Raw genomic sequence first — 19,947 nt, 5'->3', positions numbered from 1 at the left:
AGCTCTAATAAACACAAAGCTGACATGCAGACTGTTTTTTCGTTTGTTTTTTTTAAACTTACTGCTTAAAAAATGATAATGATTTAAAATCAATGTAGATCTATTCATGGACCAAATTACTGCTCATCAAATTAATTACACTTTGAAATAATTAGAGCGAATACCGTATTTCCTTGAATTGCCGCCGGGGGGCTAATTATTTTAAAACCTCTTCTCACTCCGACACTTACCAAAGGCATGCGGTAAATTTAGGCCTGCGCTTAAATATTTGAGTGTGATGTAAGGATACCATCATGAAAAGCACATTTAATAAAAAAAAACGTTATTATGGTCTTACCTTTACTTATAAATGAAGTCCATGCGCAGCTCCTTCTGATCAAAAGCATCGATAACTTGTTTATAGAAGTCTTCCTTATCTTTCTTCACTTTTAAAAGTCTCTCTGTCTCGATGGAGATCTTCCTTTATTACCTCCTGCTTCCATTGAAAGTCCAGTTTAGAAAACTGTTTTATTTTAGATATGTAATCCTCCATGTTAAAAGTGCAAGCGAGAGGAAAAAATAAACGATCGCTGCTTGTTGTCACTTCTTCTGCAGCCGAGTAGTCGCAAGGATCACTAGCGCCCTCTACCACCAGGAGGCGGGAGTCATTTAATGACTCATATTTGACACACGCAGCTACGGTATATTAATAAAACATAGCTGCTTACTGTTCTTTTTAGCATATTCAATAGCTTGGACCTTAAATCCTACTGAATAGCTCTTAATCTTCTTCCCTTTATGGGATTTCAAATTATTGAAATCAGCCTCCTCCATTTTGAAAATGATGACAGGTGAAGTGTCACTCGTGACGTGACGAGTTTGACCCGGTGGAAATTCTAGTCAGGCGCATACTATATACCCGGCGGCAATTCCAGGAAATACGGTATTACATATTTGCCATATAATAATACTGATTTTGCTACAATAAAATGGGAATGAAAAAAAATATTAAGAGATAGATCTGTAGTTGATTCTAAGATTTAAGTGTTCAAAGTAATTAAATAAACGGATAAAATATGATTTACTATTTTTAAATCCCTGAGAATTTTGGTGGGATAATTTTTTTCCAAAAGAGTCATGATTTAGAATCAATGTTTTGATTTATTGACAAACAATAAAATATATTATGCAAATGTGTTCATATATATGCTGTAATGCCACCTTACATATACACACACACATATATATATATATATATATATATATATATATATATATATATATATATATATATGTATATATACGGGTTGTGGAGCTCCTCACATCCACACATTGTTTACAATCATGGCCACCCGCATCAAGAGCGATTCGGTCCGAGAAAGCGACAATTTCCCCATTAATTTGAGCGAGGATGAAAGATTCGTGGATGAGGAAAGTGAGAGTGAAGGACTAGAAAATAAATAAATAAAAAAATACAAGAGGGCAGATAGGGAAGATGCTGTGAGAGGCGCCGTTACAGCCGTGGGGGTGGCAGGAGTACTCGGCCAGACGCAACCACAACAAGGGATAGAGTCCTACCGCTTTGAACCCGACGCTGACGGTGACGTTCAGGAGGACACATATTGATGCTGGAGTAGCACACGACATAGATCACTTCCAGAATACGGAATGGTTTTATTAATACACATAAAACACTGTACTTTGCGTGTGTGGTCCAATCCAACCGTGTTCGCTTGACCGCTCCGTTCCATAGTAAAGCTTCACCGTCATCTTTCGGGAACGTAAACAATGAAACACCGGCTGTGTTTGTGTTGCTAAAACCGGCCGCAATACACCGCTTCCCACCTACAGCGTTCTTCTTTGACGTCTCCATTATTCATTGAACAAATTGCAAAAGATTCAGCAACACAGATGTCCAGAATACTGTGGAATTATGCGATGAAAAGAGACGACTTATGGTTGTGAACGGTGATGGAACAAAATGTCTTCTACAATGCGTGTTGTCACGCACACCGCGACGTTTTAGCATGATATTTCCGCGCGAAATTTAAAATTGCAATTTAGTAAACTAAAGCGGCCGTATTGGCATGTGTTGCAATGTTAATATTTCATCATTGATATATAAACTATCAGACTGCGTGGTGGGTAGTTGTGGCTTTCAGTAGGACTTTAATTCATCACAAATCGTAATATTTTACACAAAAACTTAGTTTCAAAGTTCAACTTATGATAAATACCGGCAATGCAGCCTTAAACCAAAGAAATATGCAGTATTTCTCTGCTTGGTTAATGCAATTTCCGGGCTAATAAAGTTGCATTCAAAAGTACATACTTATTTAGAGATGTAGTACCTGCCCTGACCACTTGATGGCGACAAATACACATAATAATGCTCATTAAATAACAAGAGTTTACTACTTCTAGGCCACACTTACTTCACATCTAATATTAAACTTTCAACATGTCTTGCATTTTTCATGTTTTGTGCAATAAAAAACGCGTTTTATATAATAAAAAAAGTGCATAAAACATAGAAAAAAAGTTAAAAGATAAATCTGAAGTGCATCTACTGATTTAAGCATTGAAATATATATATACAAAATAACAATAATAAAACATGATTTATTTTGAACATTTTTATGACTGAGGTCCAACTTTTCGGGGAACCTAAAGGTGAACAAAAATCTAGACATTGTTTTGAAAAAAATTTTTTTTTTTTTAAACGGCCTCGGCATACTTTGATATTGGAACGTGTAAAAAGTTTGTGCACCCCTGCTTTAGCGGCTAGTGTGGTGTGTTGCATGCCGAGCCACAGCCTGGTCCTCCAGTGATAATGCTACTTGGAAGGAAGTTAATTTAATTTATACACCCCTGCTTTAGCGGTTAGTGTGGTGTGTTGCATGCCGAGCCACAGCCTGGTCCTCCAGTGATAATGCTACTTGGAAGGAAGTTAATTTAATTTGTGCACCCCTGCTTTAGCGGTTAGTGTGGTGTGTTGCATGCTGAGCCACAGCCTGGTCCTCCAGTGATAATGCTACTTGGAAGGAAGTTAATTTAATTTGTACACCCTCTGCTTTAGCGGTTAGTGTGGTGTGTTGCATGCTGAGCCACAGCCTGGTCCTCCAGTGATAATGCTACTTGGAAGGAAGTTAATTTAATTTGTGCACCCCTGCTTTATTGGTTAGTGTGGTGTGTTGCATGCTGAGCCACAGCCTCCTCCAGTGATAATGCTACTTGGAAGGAGGTTAATTTAATTTATACACCCCTGCTTTAGCGACTAGTGTGGTGTGTTGCATGCTGAGCCACAGCCTGGTCCTCCAGTGATAATGCTACTTGGAAGGAGTTTAATTTAATTTATACACCCCTGCTTTAGCGGCTAGTGTGGTGTGTTGCATGCTGAGCCATAGCCTGGTCCTCCAGTGATAATGCTACTTGGAATTAAGTTAGTTTAATTTGTACACCCTCTGCTTTAGCGGCTGGCTTCTTTTGTGGTGTGTAGCATGCCGAGCCACAGCCTAATCCTCCAGTGATAATGCTACTTGGAAGGAAGTTCATTTAATTCGTGCACCCCTGCTTTAGTGGTTAGTGTGGTGTGTTGCATGCTGAGCCTTAGCCTGGTCCTCCAGTGATAATGCTACTTGGCCTGCTTTAGCGGTTAGTGTGGTGTGTTGCATGCTGAGCCACAGCCTGGTCCTCCAGTGATAATGCTACTTGGAAGGAAGTTAATTTAATTTATACACCCCTGCTTTAGCGGTTAGTGTGGTGTGTTGCATGCTGAGCCACAGCCTGGTCCTCCAGTGATAATGCTACTTGGAAGGAAGTTAATTTAATTGGTGCACCCCTGCTTTATTGGTTAGTGTGGTGTGTTGCATGCTGAGCCACAGCCTGGTCCTCCAGTGATAATGCTACTTGGAAGGAGTTTAATTTAATTTATACACCCCTGCTTTAGCGGCTAGTGTGGTGTGTTGCATGCTGAGCCATAGCCTGGTCCTCCAGTGATAATGCTACTTGGAATTAAGTTAGTTTAATTTGTACACCCTCTGCTTTAGCGGCTGGCTTCTTTTGTGGTGTGTAGCATGCCGAGCCACAGCCTAATCCTCCAGTGATAATGCTACTTGGAAGGAAGTTAATTTAATTTGTGCACCCCTGCTTTAGCGACTAGTGTGGTGTGTTGCATGCTGAGCCACAGCCTGGTTCTCCAGTGATAATGCTACTTGGAAGGACGTTTATTTAATTTGTACACCCCTGCTTTAGCGGCTGGCTTCTTTTGTGGTGTGTAGCATGCTGAGCCACAGCCTGGTCCTCCAGTGATAATGCTACTTGGAAGGAAGTTCATTTTCCTCCAAGCAGGGGAAAATGAGTATTTTCGAAGCGGCCACACACTGTGGATAGATAGTTGGTCGCGGCTTGCTTTCCGCGATTGAAGCCGGTGTTGTGGCGAGACATGCTCCCTTGTTCACGTTGCGGTGCTTGTGTCCCACAGCAGGTCCTCCACAGCGTGTCCAACCTGCACCTGCTGCTCAGCATGCTGCAGGTACGATTCCCTCCCCTCCACCCTCTCAGCCCCCCACGCCTCGGGCCAGGTGTGAATAAATGTGTGTGCGTGTGCGACAGGCGGTGGTGGTGCAGCAGGACAGCTTCATCGAGGACCAGCGTCAGGCCCTGAGCGAGCGCTCCTCGTCCTGCTCCTCCTCCTCCTCCCTGTCCCGCCCGTCCTCGCGGCCCGGCTCGCTGATCGAGCAGGAGAAGCAGCGCAGCCTGGAGAAGCAGCGGCAGGAGCTGGCGGCGCTGCACAAGCAGCAGGCGGCGCACGCCGAGGAGCGGCGCCGGCGCGAGAAGGAGTGGGAGAGCAGGGAGCGGCGGCTGGGCGAGAAGGAGACGCTGCTGGGCCTGCAGGTGAGAGTAGTCAGCGTGCAGCTGCAGCAGAGAGGGAGAGTGTAGCCTAGGACACATACTGTATGTGCGCGGGGGAAACTTCAAACTTAGTTCTTTTGTTTTTACGCATTTGTCGTCCAAAAGTCGAGTGAAAAACACAATGCTAATGCTAACGCTAACCACCTGTCTGCTGTTGTCGACGTCTGTTATTGTTGCATCGTAAACATCTTTATTACTCAATTATTCAGGACTTGACAGCCTCCGACTTTATACAGCAAATAAAAAGTAATGCATTCTTGGGGCGGCATAGCTCGGTTGGTAGAGTGGCCGTGCCAGCAACTTGAGGGTTGCAGGTTCGATTCCCGCCTCCGCCATCCTAGTCACTGCCGTTGTGTCCTTGGGCAAGACACTTTACCCACCTGCTCCCAGTGCCACCCACACTGGTTTAAATGTAACTTAGATATTGGGTTTCACTATGTAAAGCGCTTTGAGTCACTAGAGAAAAGCGCTATATAAATATAATTCACTTCACTTCTTGTGTAATTATATACATATGTGAATGTGAGTGTGAATGTTGTCTGTCTATCTGTGTTGGCCCTGCGATGAGGTGGCGACTTGTCCAGGGTGTACTTCGCCTTCCGCCCGATTGTAGCTGAGATAGGCGCCAGCGCCCCCCGCCACCCCGAAAGGGAATAAGCGGTAGAAAATGGATGGATGGATGGATGAATATATATATATACAAAATCCATTTCCATATGAGTTGGGAAATTGTGTTAGATGTAAATATAAACAGAATACAATGATTTGCAAATCATTTTCAAGCCATATTCAGTTGAATATGCTACAAAGACAACATATTTGATGTTTAAACTGATAAACTTTTTTTTTTTGTGTGCAAATAATCATTAACTTTAGAATTTGATGCCAGCAACACGTGACAAAGGAGTTGGGAAAGGTGGCAATAAATACTGATAATTTTGAGGAATGCTCATCAAACGCTTATTTGGAACATCCCACAGGTGTGCAGGCTAATTGGGAACAGGTGGGTGCCATGATTGGCTATAAAAGCAGCTTCCCGAAAAATGCTCAGTCATTCACAAACAAGGATGGGGCGAGGTACACCAATTTGTAAGAAAATTGTGGAACAGTTTTAGAACAACATTTCTCAACGAGCTATTGCAAGGAATTTAGGGATTTTACCATCTACGGTCTGTAAAATCATCAAAAAGTTCAGAGAATCTGGAGAAATCACTGCACGTAAGCCATGATATTACGGACCTTTGATCCCTCAGGCGGTACTGCATCAAAAACCCACATCACTGTGTAAAGGATATCACCACATGGGCTCAGGAACACTTCATAAAACCACTGTCAGTAACTACAGTTGGTCGCTACATCTGTAAGCGCAAGTTAAAACTCTACTATGCAAAGCCAAACCCATTTATCAACAACACCCAGAAACGCCGCCGACTTTGCAGGGCCCGAGCTCATCTAAGATGGACTGATGCAAAGTGGAAAAGTGTTCCGTGGTCTGACGAGTCCACATTACAAATTATATTTGGAAACTTCGGACGTGGTGTCCTCCGGAACAAAGAGGAAAATAACCGTCCGGATTGTTATAGGCGCAAAGTTGAAAAGCCAGCATGTGTGATGGTATGGGGGTGTATTAGTGCCCAAGACATGGGTAACTTACACATGTGTGATGGTATGGGGGTGTATTAGTGCCCAGGACATGGGTAACTTACACATGTGTGATGGTATGGGGGTGTATTAGTGCCCAAGACATGGGTAACTTACACATGTGTGATGGTATGGGGGTGTATTAGTGCCCAAGGCATGGGTAACTTACACATGTGTGATGGTATGGGGGTGTATTAGTGCCCAAGACATGGGTAACTTACACATGTGTGATGGTATGGGGGTGTATTAGTGCCCAAGGCATGGGTAACTTACACATGTGTGATGGTATGGGGGTGTATTAGTGCCCAAGACATGGGTAACTTACACATATGTGATGGTATGGGGGTGTATTAGTGAACAAGACATGGGTAACTTACACATGTGTGATGGTATGGGGGTGTATTAGTGAACAAGACATGGGTAACTTACACATGTGTGATGGTATGGGGGTGTATTAGTGCCCAAGGCATGGGTAACTTACACATGTGTGATGGTATGGGGGTGTATTAGTGCCCAAGACATGGGTAACTTACACATCTGTGATGGTATGGGGGTGTATTAGTGAACAAGACATGGGTAACTTACACATGTGTGATGGTATGGGGGTGTATTAGTGAACAAGACATGACTAACTTACACATGTGTGATGGTATGGGGGTGTATTAGTGAACAAGACATGGGTAACTTACACATGTGTGATGGTATGGGGGTGTATTAGTGCCCAAGGCATGGGTAACTTACACATGTGTGATGGTATGGGGGTGTATTAGTGAACAAGACATGGGTAACTTACACATGTGTGATGGTATGGGGGTGTATTAGTGCCCAAGACATGGGTAACTTACACATGTGTGATGGTATGGGGGTGTATTAGTGAACAAGGCATGGGTAACTTACACATGTGTGATGGTATGGGGGTGTATTAGTGCCCAAGGCATGGGTAACTTACACATGTGTGATGGTATGGGGGTGTATTAGTGCCCAAGACATGGGTAACTTACACATATGTGATGGTATGGGGGTGTATTAGTGAACAAGACATGGGTAACTTACACATGTGTGATGGTATGGGGGTGTATTAGTGAACAAGACATGGGTAACTTACACATGTGTGATGGTATGGGGGTGTATTAGTGCCCAAGGCATGGGTAACTTACACATGTGTGATGGTATGGGGGTGTATTAGTGCCCAAGACATGGGTAACTTACACATCTGTGATGGTATGGGGGTGTATTAGTGAACAAGACATGGGTAACTTACACATGTGTGATGGTATGGGGGTGTATTAGTGCCCAAGACATGGGTAACTTACACATCTGTGATGGTATGGGGGTGTATTAGTGAACAAGACATGGGTAACTTACACATGTGTGATGGTATGGGGGTGTATTAGTGCCCAAGACATGGGTAACTTACACATGTGTGATGGTATGGGGGTGTATTAGTGCCCAAGACATGACTAACTTACACATGTGTGATGGTATGGGGGTGTATTAGTGAACAAGACATGACTAACTTACACATGTGTGATGGTATGGGGGTGTATTAGTGAACAAGGCATGGGTAACTTACACATGTGTGATGGTATGGGGGTGTATTAGTGCCCAAGGCATGGGTAACTTACACATGTGTGATGGTATGGGGGTGTATTAGTGCCCAAGACATGGGTAACTTACACATGTGTGATGGTATGGGGGTGTATTAGTGAACAAGACATGGGTAACTTACACATGTGTGATGGTATGGGGGTGTATTAGTGAACAAGACATGGGTAACTTACACATGTGTGATGGTATGGGGGTGTATTAGTGCCCAAGACATGGGTAACTTACACATCTGTGATGGTATGGGGGTGTATTAGTGAACAAGACATGGGTAACTTACACATGTGTGATGGTATGGGGGTGTATTAGTGCCCAAGACATGGGTAACTTACACATGTGTGATGGTATGGGGGTGTATTAGTGCCCAAGACATGACTAACTTACACATGTGTGATGGTATGGGGGTGTATTAGTGAACAAGACATGACTAACTTACACATGTGTGATGGTATGGGGGTGTATTAGTGAACAAGGCATGGGTAACTTACACATGTGTGATGGTATGGGGGTGTATTAGTGCCCAAGGCATGGGTAACTTACACATGTGTGATGGTATGGGGGTGTATTAGTGCCCAAGACATGGGTAACTTACACATGTGTGATGGTATGGGGGTGTATTAGTGCCCAAGGCATGGGTAACTTACACATGTGTGATGGTATGGGGGTGTATTAGTGAACAAGGCATGGGTAACTTACACATGTGTGATGGTATGGGGGTGTATTAGTGCCCAAGGCATGGGTAACTTACACATGTGTGATGGTATGGGGGTGTATTAGTGCCCAAGACATGGGTAACTTACACATGTGTGATGGTATGGGGGTGTATTAGTGCCCAAGACATGGGTAACTTACACATGTGTGATGGTATGGGGGTGTATTAGTGCCCAAGGCATGGGTAACTTACACATGTGTGATGGTATGGGGGTGTATTAGTGCCCAAGGCATGGGTAACTTACACATGTGTGATGGTATGGGGGTGTATTAGTGCCCAAGGCATGGGTAACTTACACATGTGTGATGGTATGGGGGTGCATTAGTGCCCAAGGCATGGGTAACTTACACATGTGTGATGGTATGGGGGTGTATTAGTGCCCAAGACATGGGTAACTTACACATGTGTGATGGTATGGGGGTGTATTAGTGAACAAGACATGGGTAACTTACACATGTGTGATGGTATGGGGGTGTATTAGTGCCCAAGACATGGGTAACTTACACATGTGTGATGGTATGGGGGTGTATTAGTGCCCAAGGCATGGGTAACTTACACATGTGTGATGGTATGGGGGTGTATTAGTGAACAAGGCATGGGTAACTTACACATGTGTGATGGTATGGGGGTGTATTAGTGCCCAAGGCATGGGTAACTTACACATGTGTGATGGTATGGGGGTGTATTAGTGCCCAAGACATGGGTAACTTACACATGTGTGATGGTATGGGGGTGTATTAGTGAACAAGACATGGGTAACTTACACATGTGTGATGGTATGGGGGTGTATTAGTGCCCAAGACATGGGTAACTTACACATGTGTGATGGTATGGGGGTGTATTAGTGCCCAAGGCATGGGTAACTTACACATGTGTGATGGTATGGGGGTGTATTAGTGCCCAAGGCATGGGTAACTTACACATGTGTGATGGTATGGGGGTGTATTAGTGCCCAAGACATGGGTAACTTACACATCTGTGAAGGCACCATTAATGCTGAAAGGTACATAAAGGTTTTGGAGCAACATGTGTTGTCATCCAAGCAACGTTATCATGGACGCCCCTGCTTATTTCAGCAAGCCACGTGTTACAATAACGTTGCTTCGTAGTAAAAGAGTGCCTGCAGTCCAGACCTGTCTCCCATGGAAAATGTGTGGTGCATTATGAAGCGTAAAATAGGACAGTGGAGACCCCGGACTGTTGAAGGACTGAAGCTCTACATAAAACAAGAATGGGAAAGAATTCCACTTTCAAAGCTTCAACAATTAGTTTCCGTCACATTAGCCATCTGTTAAAACAAATTATCCAAATATGTTGGCCTGTTCTTTCACCTTCGTCATTATCTTCCTCTTCATGCTCTACTTACCTCATACAAAACTCTCTTTGAACCACATCTAAACTACTGTAACGTCATCTGGTGTGACACCTTTTCTACCTACCTTCACAAATTAGAATCCATGCAAAAGAAAATTATACGGGCCCTGTCATGGTCCAAGACGGCAGTGACAAGGATGGCGGAAGCGGGAATCAAACCTGCAACCCTCAAGTTGCTGGCACGGCTGCTCCACCAACCGAGTTATGCCGCCCCAAGAATGGATTACTTTTTATTTGCTGTAACACAACAGGACAAATACCCAGAACCCCTTGCAGAACTAACTGTACCTGGACGCTACAATATACACCCCCCCCCCGCCCACCCCGACCTCCTCATAATCTCTGAGGGAGAGCATGTCCCAAATTCCAAGCTGCTGTTTTAAGTTAAAAAAATAAATAAAGAGTCACTAGAGAAAAGCGCTATATAAATATAATTCACTTCACTCAGTTCCCAAACGTTTATTGGGTCTTGTTAAAAAAGAAAAGGTGATGTAACACAGTGGTGAACATGCCCTTTCCCAACTACTTTGGCACATGTTGCAGCCATGAAATTCTAAGTTTGTTATTATTTGCAATAAAAAATAAAGTTTATGAGTTTGAACATCAAATATGTTGTCTTTGTAGCATATTTAAGTGGGGCGGCATAGCTCGGTTGGTAGAGCGGCCGTGCCAGCAACTTGAGGGTTGCAGGTTCGATTCCCGCTTCCGCCATCCTAGTCACTGCCGTTGTGTCCTTGGGCAAGACACTTTACCCACCTGCTCCCAGTGCCACCCACACTGGTTTAAATGTAACTTAGATATTGGGTTTCACTATGTAAAGCGCTTTGAGTCACTAGAGAAAAGCGCTATATAAATATAATTCACTTCACTCAGTTTCCAAACGTTTATTGGGTGTTGTTAAAAGAAAAGGTGATGTAACACAGTGGTGAACATGCCCTTTCCCAACTACTTTGTTCTAAGTTAATTATTATTGGCAAAAAATAATAAAGTTTATGAGTTTGAACATCAAATATGTTGTCTTTGTAGCATATTTAAGTGGGGCGGTATAGCTCGGTTGGTAGAGTGGCCGTGCCAGCAACTTGAGGGTTGCAGGTTCGATCCCCGCTTCCGCCATCCTAGTCACTGCCGTTGTGTCCTTGGGCAAGACACTTTACCCACCTGCTCCCAGTGCCACCCACACTGGTTTAAATGTAACTTAGATATTGGGTTTCACTATGTAAAGCGCTTTGAGTCACTAGAGAAAAGCGCTATATAAATATAATTCACTTCACTCAGTTTCCAAACGTTTATTGGGTGTCGTTAAAAGAAAAGGTGATGTAACACAGTGGTGAACATGCCCTTTCCCAACTACTTTGTTCTAAGTTAATTATTATTGGCAAAAAATAATAAAGTTTATGAGTTTGAACATCAAATATGTTGTCTTTGTAGCATATTTAAGTGGGGCGGTATAGCTCGGTTGGTAGAGTGGCCGTGCCAGCAACTTGAGGGTTGCAGGTTCGATCCCCGCTTCCGCCATCCTAGTCACTGCCGTTGTGTCCTTGGGCAAGACACTTGACCCACCTTTCTCCCGGTGCCACCCACACTGGTTTAAATGTAACTTAGATATTGGGTTTCACTATGTAAAGCGCTTTGAGTCACTAGAGAAAAGCGCTATATAAATATAATTCACTTCACTCAGTTCCCAAACGTTTATTGAGTGTTGTTAAAAGAAAAGGTGATGTAACACAGTGGTGAACATGCCCTTTCCCAACTACTTTGGCACGTGTTGCAGCCATGAAATTCTAAGTTTGTTATTATTTGCAATAAAAAATAAAGTTTATGAGTTTGAACATCAAATATGTTGTCTTTGTAGCATATTTAAGTGGGGCGGTATAGCTCGGTTGGTAGAGTGGCCGTGCCAGCAACTTGAGGGTTCCAGGTTCGATTCCCGCTTCCGCCATCCTAGTCACTGCCGTTGTGTCCTTGGGCAAGACACTTTACCCACCTGCTCCCAGTGCCACCCACACTGCTTTAAATGTAACTTTGATATTGGGTTTCACTATGTAAAGCGCTTTGAGTCACTTGAGAAAAGCGCTATATAAATATAATTCACATATTCAACTGAATATGGGTTGAAAATTATTTGCAAATTATTGTATTCTGTTTATATTTACATCAAACACAATTTCCCAACTCATATGGAAACGGGGTTTATACAAGTGTGTGTGTGTGTGTGTACAAGTGTGTGTGTGTAGCATGTGTTAGTGTGTGTGTGTAACATGAGTGATGTGCCGCAGGAGGCGGAGCTAAGCAAGCAGCAGAAGGAGGTGCAGGAGGAGAGGCAGGACGTGCAGAGCAGGAAGGAGGACTACCAGAGGGACTTGGAGAGACTGAGGGACGCCCAGAGGAAGTTGGACAAGGAGCGGGAGCTGCTGCAGAGACAGATGGACAAGATGGAGGAGCGCCGACGGGTGGAGGTACTTCCTCCTTAGTCCCGCCTTCTAGGCAGCCTTGATCACCCCGTCTCCCCCCCAGAGGACGTCCTCCACCACGTCCGAGGAGTCCCAGCTGGCGGGCAGCTCCCAGTCCTTGGACCTGGACCTGGACCCGGCGGAGGCGTCGCCCTCGCAGTGCCCCAAGTCCAGCAAGGGGCGAGGAGGCCTCAACCCCTTCACCTCGTCCTCGACCTCGGCAGACAGGCAGCTGACCAAGAGCCTGATGCAGCTCGCCAAGCGCAAAGACAAGCGCAAGAAGAAGGTCAAAGGTCAAGTCCCAGGTGAGCGTGCAAAGTCTTCTTCTACTGCAGGGGTCAGCAACCTTTTTGAAAGCAAGAGCTACTTCTTGGCTACTGATTAATGCAAACCGGCTCCCAGGTTGATACACACTTAGATAAATTGCCAGAAATAGACAATTTGATCAATTTACCTTTAATAAATAAATCTAAAAAAATGGGTATTTCTGTCTGTACTTTTTTTTCCTTTTACGGAAGGTTTTTTTGTAGGGAATAAATGATGAAAAAAACACTTAATTGAACGGTTGGTAGAGCGGCCGTGCCAGCAACTTGAGGGTTGCAGGTTCGATTCCCGCTTCCGCCACCCTAGTCACTGCCGTTGTGTCCTTGGGCAAGACACTTTACCCACCTGCTCCCAGTGCCACCCACACTGCTTTAAATGTAACTTAGATATCGGGTTTCACTATGTAAAGCGCTTTGAGTCACTAGAGAAAAGCGCTATATAAATATAATTCACATCACACATCACAACGGTTTAAAAGAGGAGAAAACAGGAAAAAAAAGGAAAATTTAATTTTGAAACATAGTTTATCTTCAATTTCCACTCTTTAAAATTCAAAATTCAACCGAAAAATATGATGATAAAAACTAGCTAATTCGAATCTTTTTGAAAAAATTAAAAAAAATAATTTATGGAACATCATTAGTAATTTTGCCCGATTAAGATTAATTTTAGAATTTTGATGACATGTTTTAAATAGGTTAACATCCAATCTGCACTTTGTTAGAATATATAACAAATTGGACCAAGCTAGATTTCTAACAAAGACAAATCATTTTTTCTTCTAGATTTTCCAGAACAAAAATTTTAAAAAAATTCAAAAGACTTTAAATTATATTCAACAGATTTTCTAGATTTGCCGGAATTTTTTTTTAGAATTTTAATCATAATAATTTTGAAGAAATATTTCACAAATATTCTTCGTCGAAAAAACAGAAGCTAAAATGAAGAATTAAATTAAAATGTATTTATTATTCTTTACAATAAGAAAAAAAAAATTGACTATTGATTTAAATTGTCAGGAAAGAAGAGGAAGGAATTTAAAAGGTAAAAAGGTATATTTTTTTTCCTTTTACGGAAGGTTTTTTGTAGAGAATAAATGATGAAAAAAACACTTATTGAACAGTTTAAAAGAGGAGAAAACAGGAAAAAAAAAAGAAAATTCAATTTTGAAACATAGTTTATCTTCAATTTTGACTCAACCAAAAAAAAAAGAAGAGAAAAAGTAGCTGATTTGAATCTTTTTGAAATAATTAAAAAAATACATTTATGGAACATCATTAGTAATTTTTCCTGATTGAGATTAATTTAAAAATTTTGATGACATGTTTTAAATAAGTTAAAATCCAATCTGCACTTTGTTAGAATATATAACAAATTGGACCAAGCTATATTTCGAACAAAGACAAATCATTATTTCTTCTAGATTTTCCAGAACAAAAATTTTAAAAGAAATTCAAAAGACTTTAAATTAAATTCTACAGATTTTCTAGATTTGCCGGAATTTTTTTTTAAATTTTAATCATAATAAGTTTGAATAAATATTTCACAAATATTTTTCGTCGAAAAAACAGAAGCTAAAATGAAGAATTAAATTAAAATGTATTTATTATTCTTTACAATAAGAAAAAAAAATTGACTATTGATTTAAATTGTCAGGAAAGAAGAGGAAGGAATTTAAAAGGTAAAAAGGTATATTTTTTTCCCTTTTACGGAAGGTTTTTTGTCGAGAATAAATGATGAAAAAAACACTTAATTGAGCGGTTTTAAAGAGGAGAAAACACGAAAAAAAAAAGAAAATTCAATTTTGAAACATCGTTTATCTTCAATTTTGACTCAACCAAAAAAAAAGAAGAGGAAAAAGTAGCTCATTTGAATCTTTTTGAAAAAATTTAAAAAATTAATTTATGGAACATCATTAGTCATTTTTCCTGATTAAGATTAATTTTAGAATTTTGATGACATGTTTTAAATAGGTTAAAATCCAATCTGCACTTTGTTAGAATATATAACAAATTGGACCAAGCTATATTTCTAACAAAGACAAATCATTATTTCTTCTAGATTTTACAGAACAAAAATTTTAAAAGAAATTCAAAAGACTTTAAATTATATTCTACAGATTTTCTAGATTTGCTGGAATAATTTTTTTGAATTTTAATCATAATAAGTTTGAAGACATATTTCACAACTATTCTTCGTCGAATAGTTGTGAAATATGAAGAATTAAATTAAAATGTATTTATTATTCTTTACAATAAGAAAAAAAAAAAATTGACTATTGATTTAAATTGTCAGGAAAGAAGAGGAAGGAATTTAAAAGGTAAAAAGGTATATTTTTTTCCCTTTTACGGAAGGTTTTTTGTAGAGAATAAATGATGAAAAAAACACTTATTGAACGGTTTAAAACAGGAGAAAACACGAAAAAAATGAAAATTAAATTTTGACTCTTTAAAATTCAAAATTCAACCGAAAAAAATGAAGAGAAAAACTAGCTAATTTGAATCTATTTGAAATAATTAAAAAAATAAATTTATGGAACATCATTAGTAATTTTTCCTGATTAAGATTAATTTTAGAATTTTGATGACATGTTTTAAATAGGTTAAAATCCAATCTGCACTTTGTTAGAATATATAACAAATTGGACCAAGCTATATTTTCTAACAAAGACAAATCATTATTTCTTCTAGATTTTCCAGAACAAAAATTTTAAAAGAAATTCAAAAGACTTTAAATTAGATTTTCTAGATTTGCCGGAATAATTTTTTTGAATTTTAATCATAATAATTTTGAAGAAATATTTCACAAATATTCTTCGTCGAAAAAACAGAAGCTAAAATGAAGAATTAAATTAAAATGTATTTATTATTCTTTACAATAAGAAAAAAAAAAATTGACTATTGATTTAAATTGTCAGGAAAGAAGAGGAAGGAATTTAAAAGGTAAAAAGGTATATTTTTTTCCCTTTTACGGAAGGTTTTTTGTAGAGAATAAATGATGAAAAAAACACTTATTGAACAGTTTAAAAGAGGAGAAAACAGGAAAAAAAAAAGAAAATTCAATTTTGAAACATAGTTTATCTTCAATTTTGACTCAACCAAAAAAAAAAGAAGAGAAAAAGTAGCTAATTTGAATCTTTTTGAAATAATTAAAAAAATACATTTATGGAACATCATTAGTAATTTTTCCTGTTTAAGATTAATTTTAGAATTTTGATGACATGTTTTAAATAGGTTAAAATCCAATCTGCACTTTGTTAGAATATATAACAAATTGGACCAAGCTATATTTCTAACAAAGACAAATCATTATTTCTTCTAGATTTTCCAGAACAAAAATTTTAAAAGGAATTCAAAAGACTTTAAATTAAATTCTACAGATTTTCTAGATTTGCCGGAATTTTTTTTTTAATTTTAATCATAATAAGTTTGAAGAAATATTTCACAAATATTCTTCGTCGAAAAAACAGAAACTAAAATGAAGAATTAAATTAAAATGTATTTATTATTCTTTACAATAAGAAAAAAAAATTGACTATTGATTTAAATTGTCAGGAAAGAAGAGGAAGGAATTTAAAAGGTAAAAAGGTATATTTTTTTTCCCTTATACGGAAGGTTTTTTGTAGAGAATAAATGATGAAAAAAACACTTAATTGAGCGGTTTTAAAGAGGAGAAAACACGAAAAAAAAAGAAAATTAAATTTTGAAACATAGTTTATCTTCAATTTTGACTCAACCAAAAAAAAAGAAGAGAAAAAGTAGCTCATTTGAATCTTTTTGAAATAATTTAAAAAATAAATTCATGGAACATCGTTAGTAATTTTTCCTGATTAAGATTAATTTTAGAATTTTGATGACATGTTTTAAATAGGTTAAAATCCAATCTGCACTTTGTTAGAATATATAACAAATTGGACCAAGCTATATTTCTAACAAAAACAGATCATTATTTCTTGCAAACATTTTAAAATAAATTTAAAAGATTTTGAAATAAGATTTAAATTAGATTCTACAGATTTTATAGATTTGCCAGAATAATTTTTTTGAATTTTAATCATAATAAGTTTGATTAAATATTTCACAAATATTCTTCGTTGAAAAAACAGAAGCTAAAATAAAGAATTAAAATATATTTATTATTCTTTACAATAAAAAAATTAACGTACTTGAACATTTATTTCAATTGTCAGTAAAGAAGGGGAAGGAATTTAAAAGGTAAAATGTGTTTAAAAATCCTAAAATCATTTTTAAGGTTGTATTTTTTCTCTGAAATTGTCTTTCTGAAAGTTCTAAGAAGCAAAGTAAAAAAAGAAATGCATTTATTTCAACAAGTGAAGACCAAGTCTTTAAAATATTTTCTTGCATTTTCAAATTCTGTTTGAGTTTTGTCTCTCTTAGAATTAAAAATGTCCAGCAAAGCGAGACCAGCTTGCTAGTAAATGAATAAAATGTAAAAAATTGAGGCAGCTCACTGGTAAGTGCTGCTATTTGAGCTATTTTTAGAACAGACTCATCTGGTCCTTGGTGACCCCTGCTCTATGGTTATGGTGGTCTTCTTCTATGGTTATGGTGGTCTTCTTCTATGGTTATCGTCACACATGTGCCCGCCTCCTTTTCCAGACCCCCAGCATGTGCCCGAGCCCCCACTGGACGGCCAGATCTTCTTCTGCTGAGACCGGACAGGAAGTTTCCTCCTCCTTTCGGGCCACGCCCCCTCCTCCAGGACAGGAAATGGAAGTGCATTAAAAAAAAAAACAAGAAATTCACCAAAAAGCTTTGATTGGACAGGAAGATGCGACGTCTCCGTTTCTTCTTCGTTGGTTCTCGCTTTGTTTCCGTCGGGCTCGCACGCCAATCATCTTTTATTTTTTTTTTTTACCAACGAGCAGCCGTTAAAAAGTGTGCGGTTTATGGAATGTCACGCTGCTTATCTGTCATCAAATCACCGTTTAATCACGTTTCTTTCACGCCGAAAATGGCGCCGCTAGCAAATGTTTACAGATGGGAAAAAAAATCGCATTCGTTACTAAAACGCGTGTTTTTGGTTAACGCCCCCACGCGGAATTAACTACCTGCGGGTCAGGTAGGGCAGGAGGCAAACTCCGCCCCCTGCTGGTAGATTTGAAGAACCACAATCCCCCCCCCCCCCCCCCTCCTCCCCCGGCTTTCGCCGCTTTAAAAGGGGGCGGAGCCGACACGTCTCGGTCCCGCCTCCTGAAAGACGGAATGCACTAAAAAAAGCTTTTTGTAACGGGGAAGAAGGAAGAAAAAAAAAAAAAAAAGCGTTTGTACGAAGAAAAGACAAATGTAAATATGATCTATGTATAAAACAAATCACCTGTACAAAAAAAAAAGGTTACTTTTTGTGATTTATTACAATATTTTCTAAGAATGTTTATTTATGTTTTACTCTCCCCCTGTTTGGGGGGGGGGGGCCATAAACATGTGATGTTGCGCTCCTAATTAAAACAAAGTTAAACACCATCTTTTTGGGGGCTTTTATTTCATCTTTTAGCTGTCTTTTATTCATTTTTATTACATGTGTGAATATATCATGGTCACAATATCCATCCATTTTTCTACCGCTTGTCCCTTTCGGGGTCGTGGGGCTAAACTATATTATTTTCTGTGGAGGATATTAATATAATTTATTTTTTAGGCACAAAAATACAATTTTTCCATCAAATTTCAGCCTAAAAAAACCTGTTTTAAATTGTATTTGATGTTGATAAATAGGTAAATTATATTTGGTTTTCAAATATTATTGAATTGCTGTGTATCTTTTAGTTGAAATCGTTTTAAATAATGTTTATTAATTTTTATTACATAAGTGGGTAGATAATTTTCAGGATATAATAATAAAACTAAATTAACTGTGAGGGATTTTTTATGTATATATATATATATATATATATATATATATATATATATATATATATATATATATATATATATATATATATATATATATTATATCTTGTATGTTTAGTAAAATACAAATACAATTTTGACATTTATTTCATCATATATTATATTTATAATATATTATATTTATAATATTATATTTTTACTAATAAAAATAAAAATTTGACTTCAAATTTCAGCCTAAGAAAACTTGTTCTAAATTGTATTTGATATTGATGAATAGGTAAATTATATTTAGTTTTAAAATATTAATGTATTGCTGTGTATGTTTTAGTTGAAATCCTTATAAATAATGTTTAAAACTTGTATTTAACTGTTTTATTAATTTTTGTGAGTATATAATTTTCACGATATAATAAACATTATCTGTGGAGAATATTTATATGTATATATATATATATATATATATATATATATATTGTTTGTTTGTATTAATAGAATCTATTTTTACTAATAAAAATAACATTTTGACAAGAAAACTTGTTTTAAATTGTCTTTGATATTGATAAATAGGTAAATTATATTTAGTTTTCAAATATTAATGTATTGCTGTGTATCTTTTAGTTGAAATTGTTTTAAATCTTTTTTTAATCTGTATTTAACTGTATTATTCATTTTTATTACAGAAGTGAATATATAATTTTCTTGATATAATTATTAATACACTGAATTATCTGTGGGGGATATTAATATAATTATTTTCTTTAATAATCTATTTTTACTTATACAATTTTGATACCAAATTTCAGCCTAAGAAAACGTGTTTTAAATTGTATTTGATATTGATAAATACATAAATTATATAACATTTTTAAATATTAGTGTATTGCTGTGTATCTTTTAGTTGAAATTGTTTTAAATAGTGTTTAAAACTTGTATTCAACTCTTGTAGTCATTTCTATTACATAAGTGAATATATAATTTTCACAATATGATAATAAACTAAATGATCTTAATATATATTTATATATATATATATATAGTGTTTTATAGTTGATTTTTACTAATACAATTTTGACACCAA

General features: G+C 37.9%; 1 protein-coding gene across 6 annotated transcripts in view; it reads left to right on the top strand.

Moving 5' to 3' along the window:
• The window catches only part of LOC133548231 (A-kinase anchor protein 13), a 411,300-nt gene extending 392,818 nt beyond the window's left edge, over positions 1-18,482 (top strand). For 5 of the 6 annotated variants that reach the window (XM_061893549.1, XM_061893547.1, XM_061893548.1 and 2 more), the window contains 5 exons: positions 4,463-4,513; positions 4,594-4,875; positions 12,502-12,681; positions 12,740-12,980; positions 17,619-18,482. In XM_061893549.1, the coding sequence (XP_061749533.1) occupies positions 4,463-4,513; positions 4,594-4,875; positions 12,502-12,681; positions 12,740-12,980; positions 17,619-17,671 (807 nt within the window). In that variant the 3' untranslated portion in view covers positions 17,672-18,482. The remainder of the gene's footprint in view (positions 1-4,462; positions 4,514-4,593; positions 4,876-12,501; positions 12,682-12,739; positions 12,981-17,618) is intronic. The other variant, XM_061893546.1, reaches the window with a different exon arrangement.
• Positions 18,483-19,947: the final 1,465 nt, after the last annotated feature.

This window comes from Nerophis ophidion, linkage group LG02, assembly GCF_033978795.1.
Source record: "Nerophis ophidion isolate RoL-2023_Sa linkage group LG02, RoL_Noph_v1.0, whole genome shotgun sequence".
Classification (NCBI taxonomy): Eukaryota; Metazoa; Chordata; class Actinopteri; order Syngnathiformes; family Syngnathidae; genus Nerophis; species Nerophis ophidion.
This window is presented reverse-complemented; position numbering and strand designations above follow the sequence as displayed.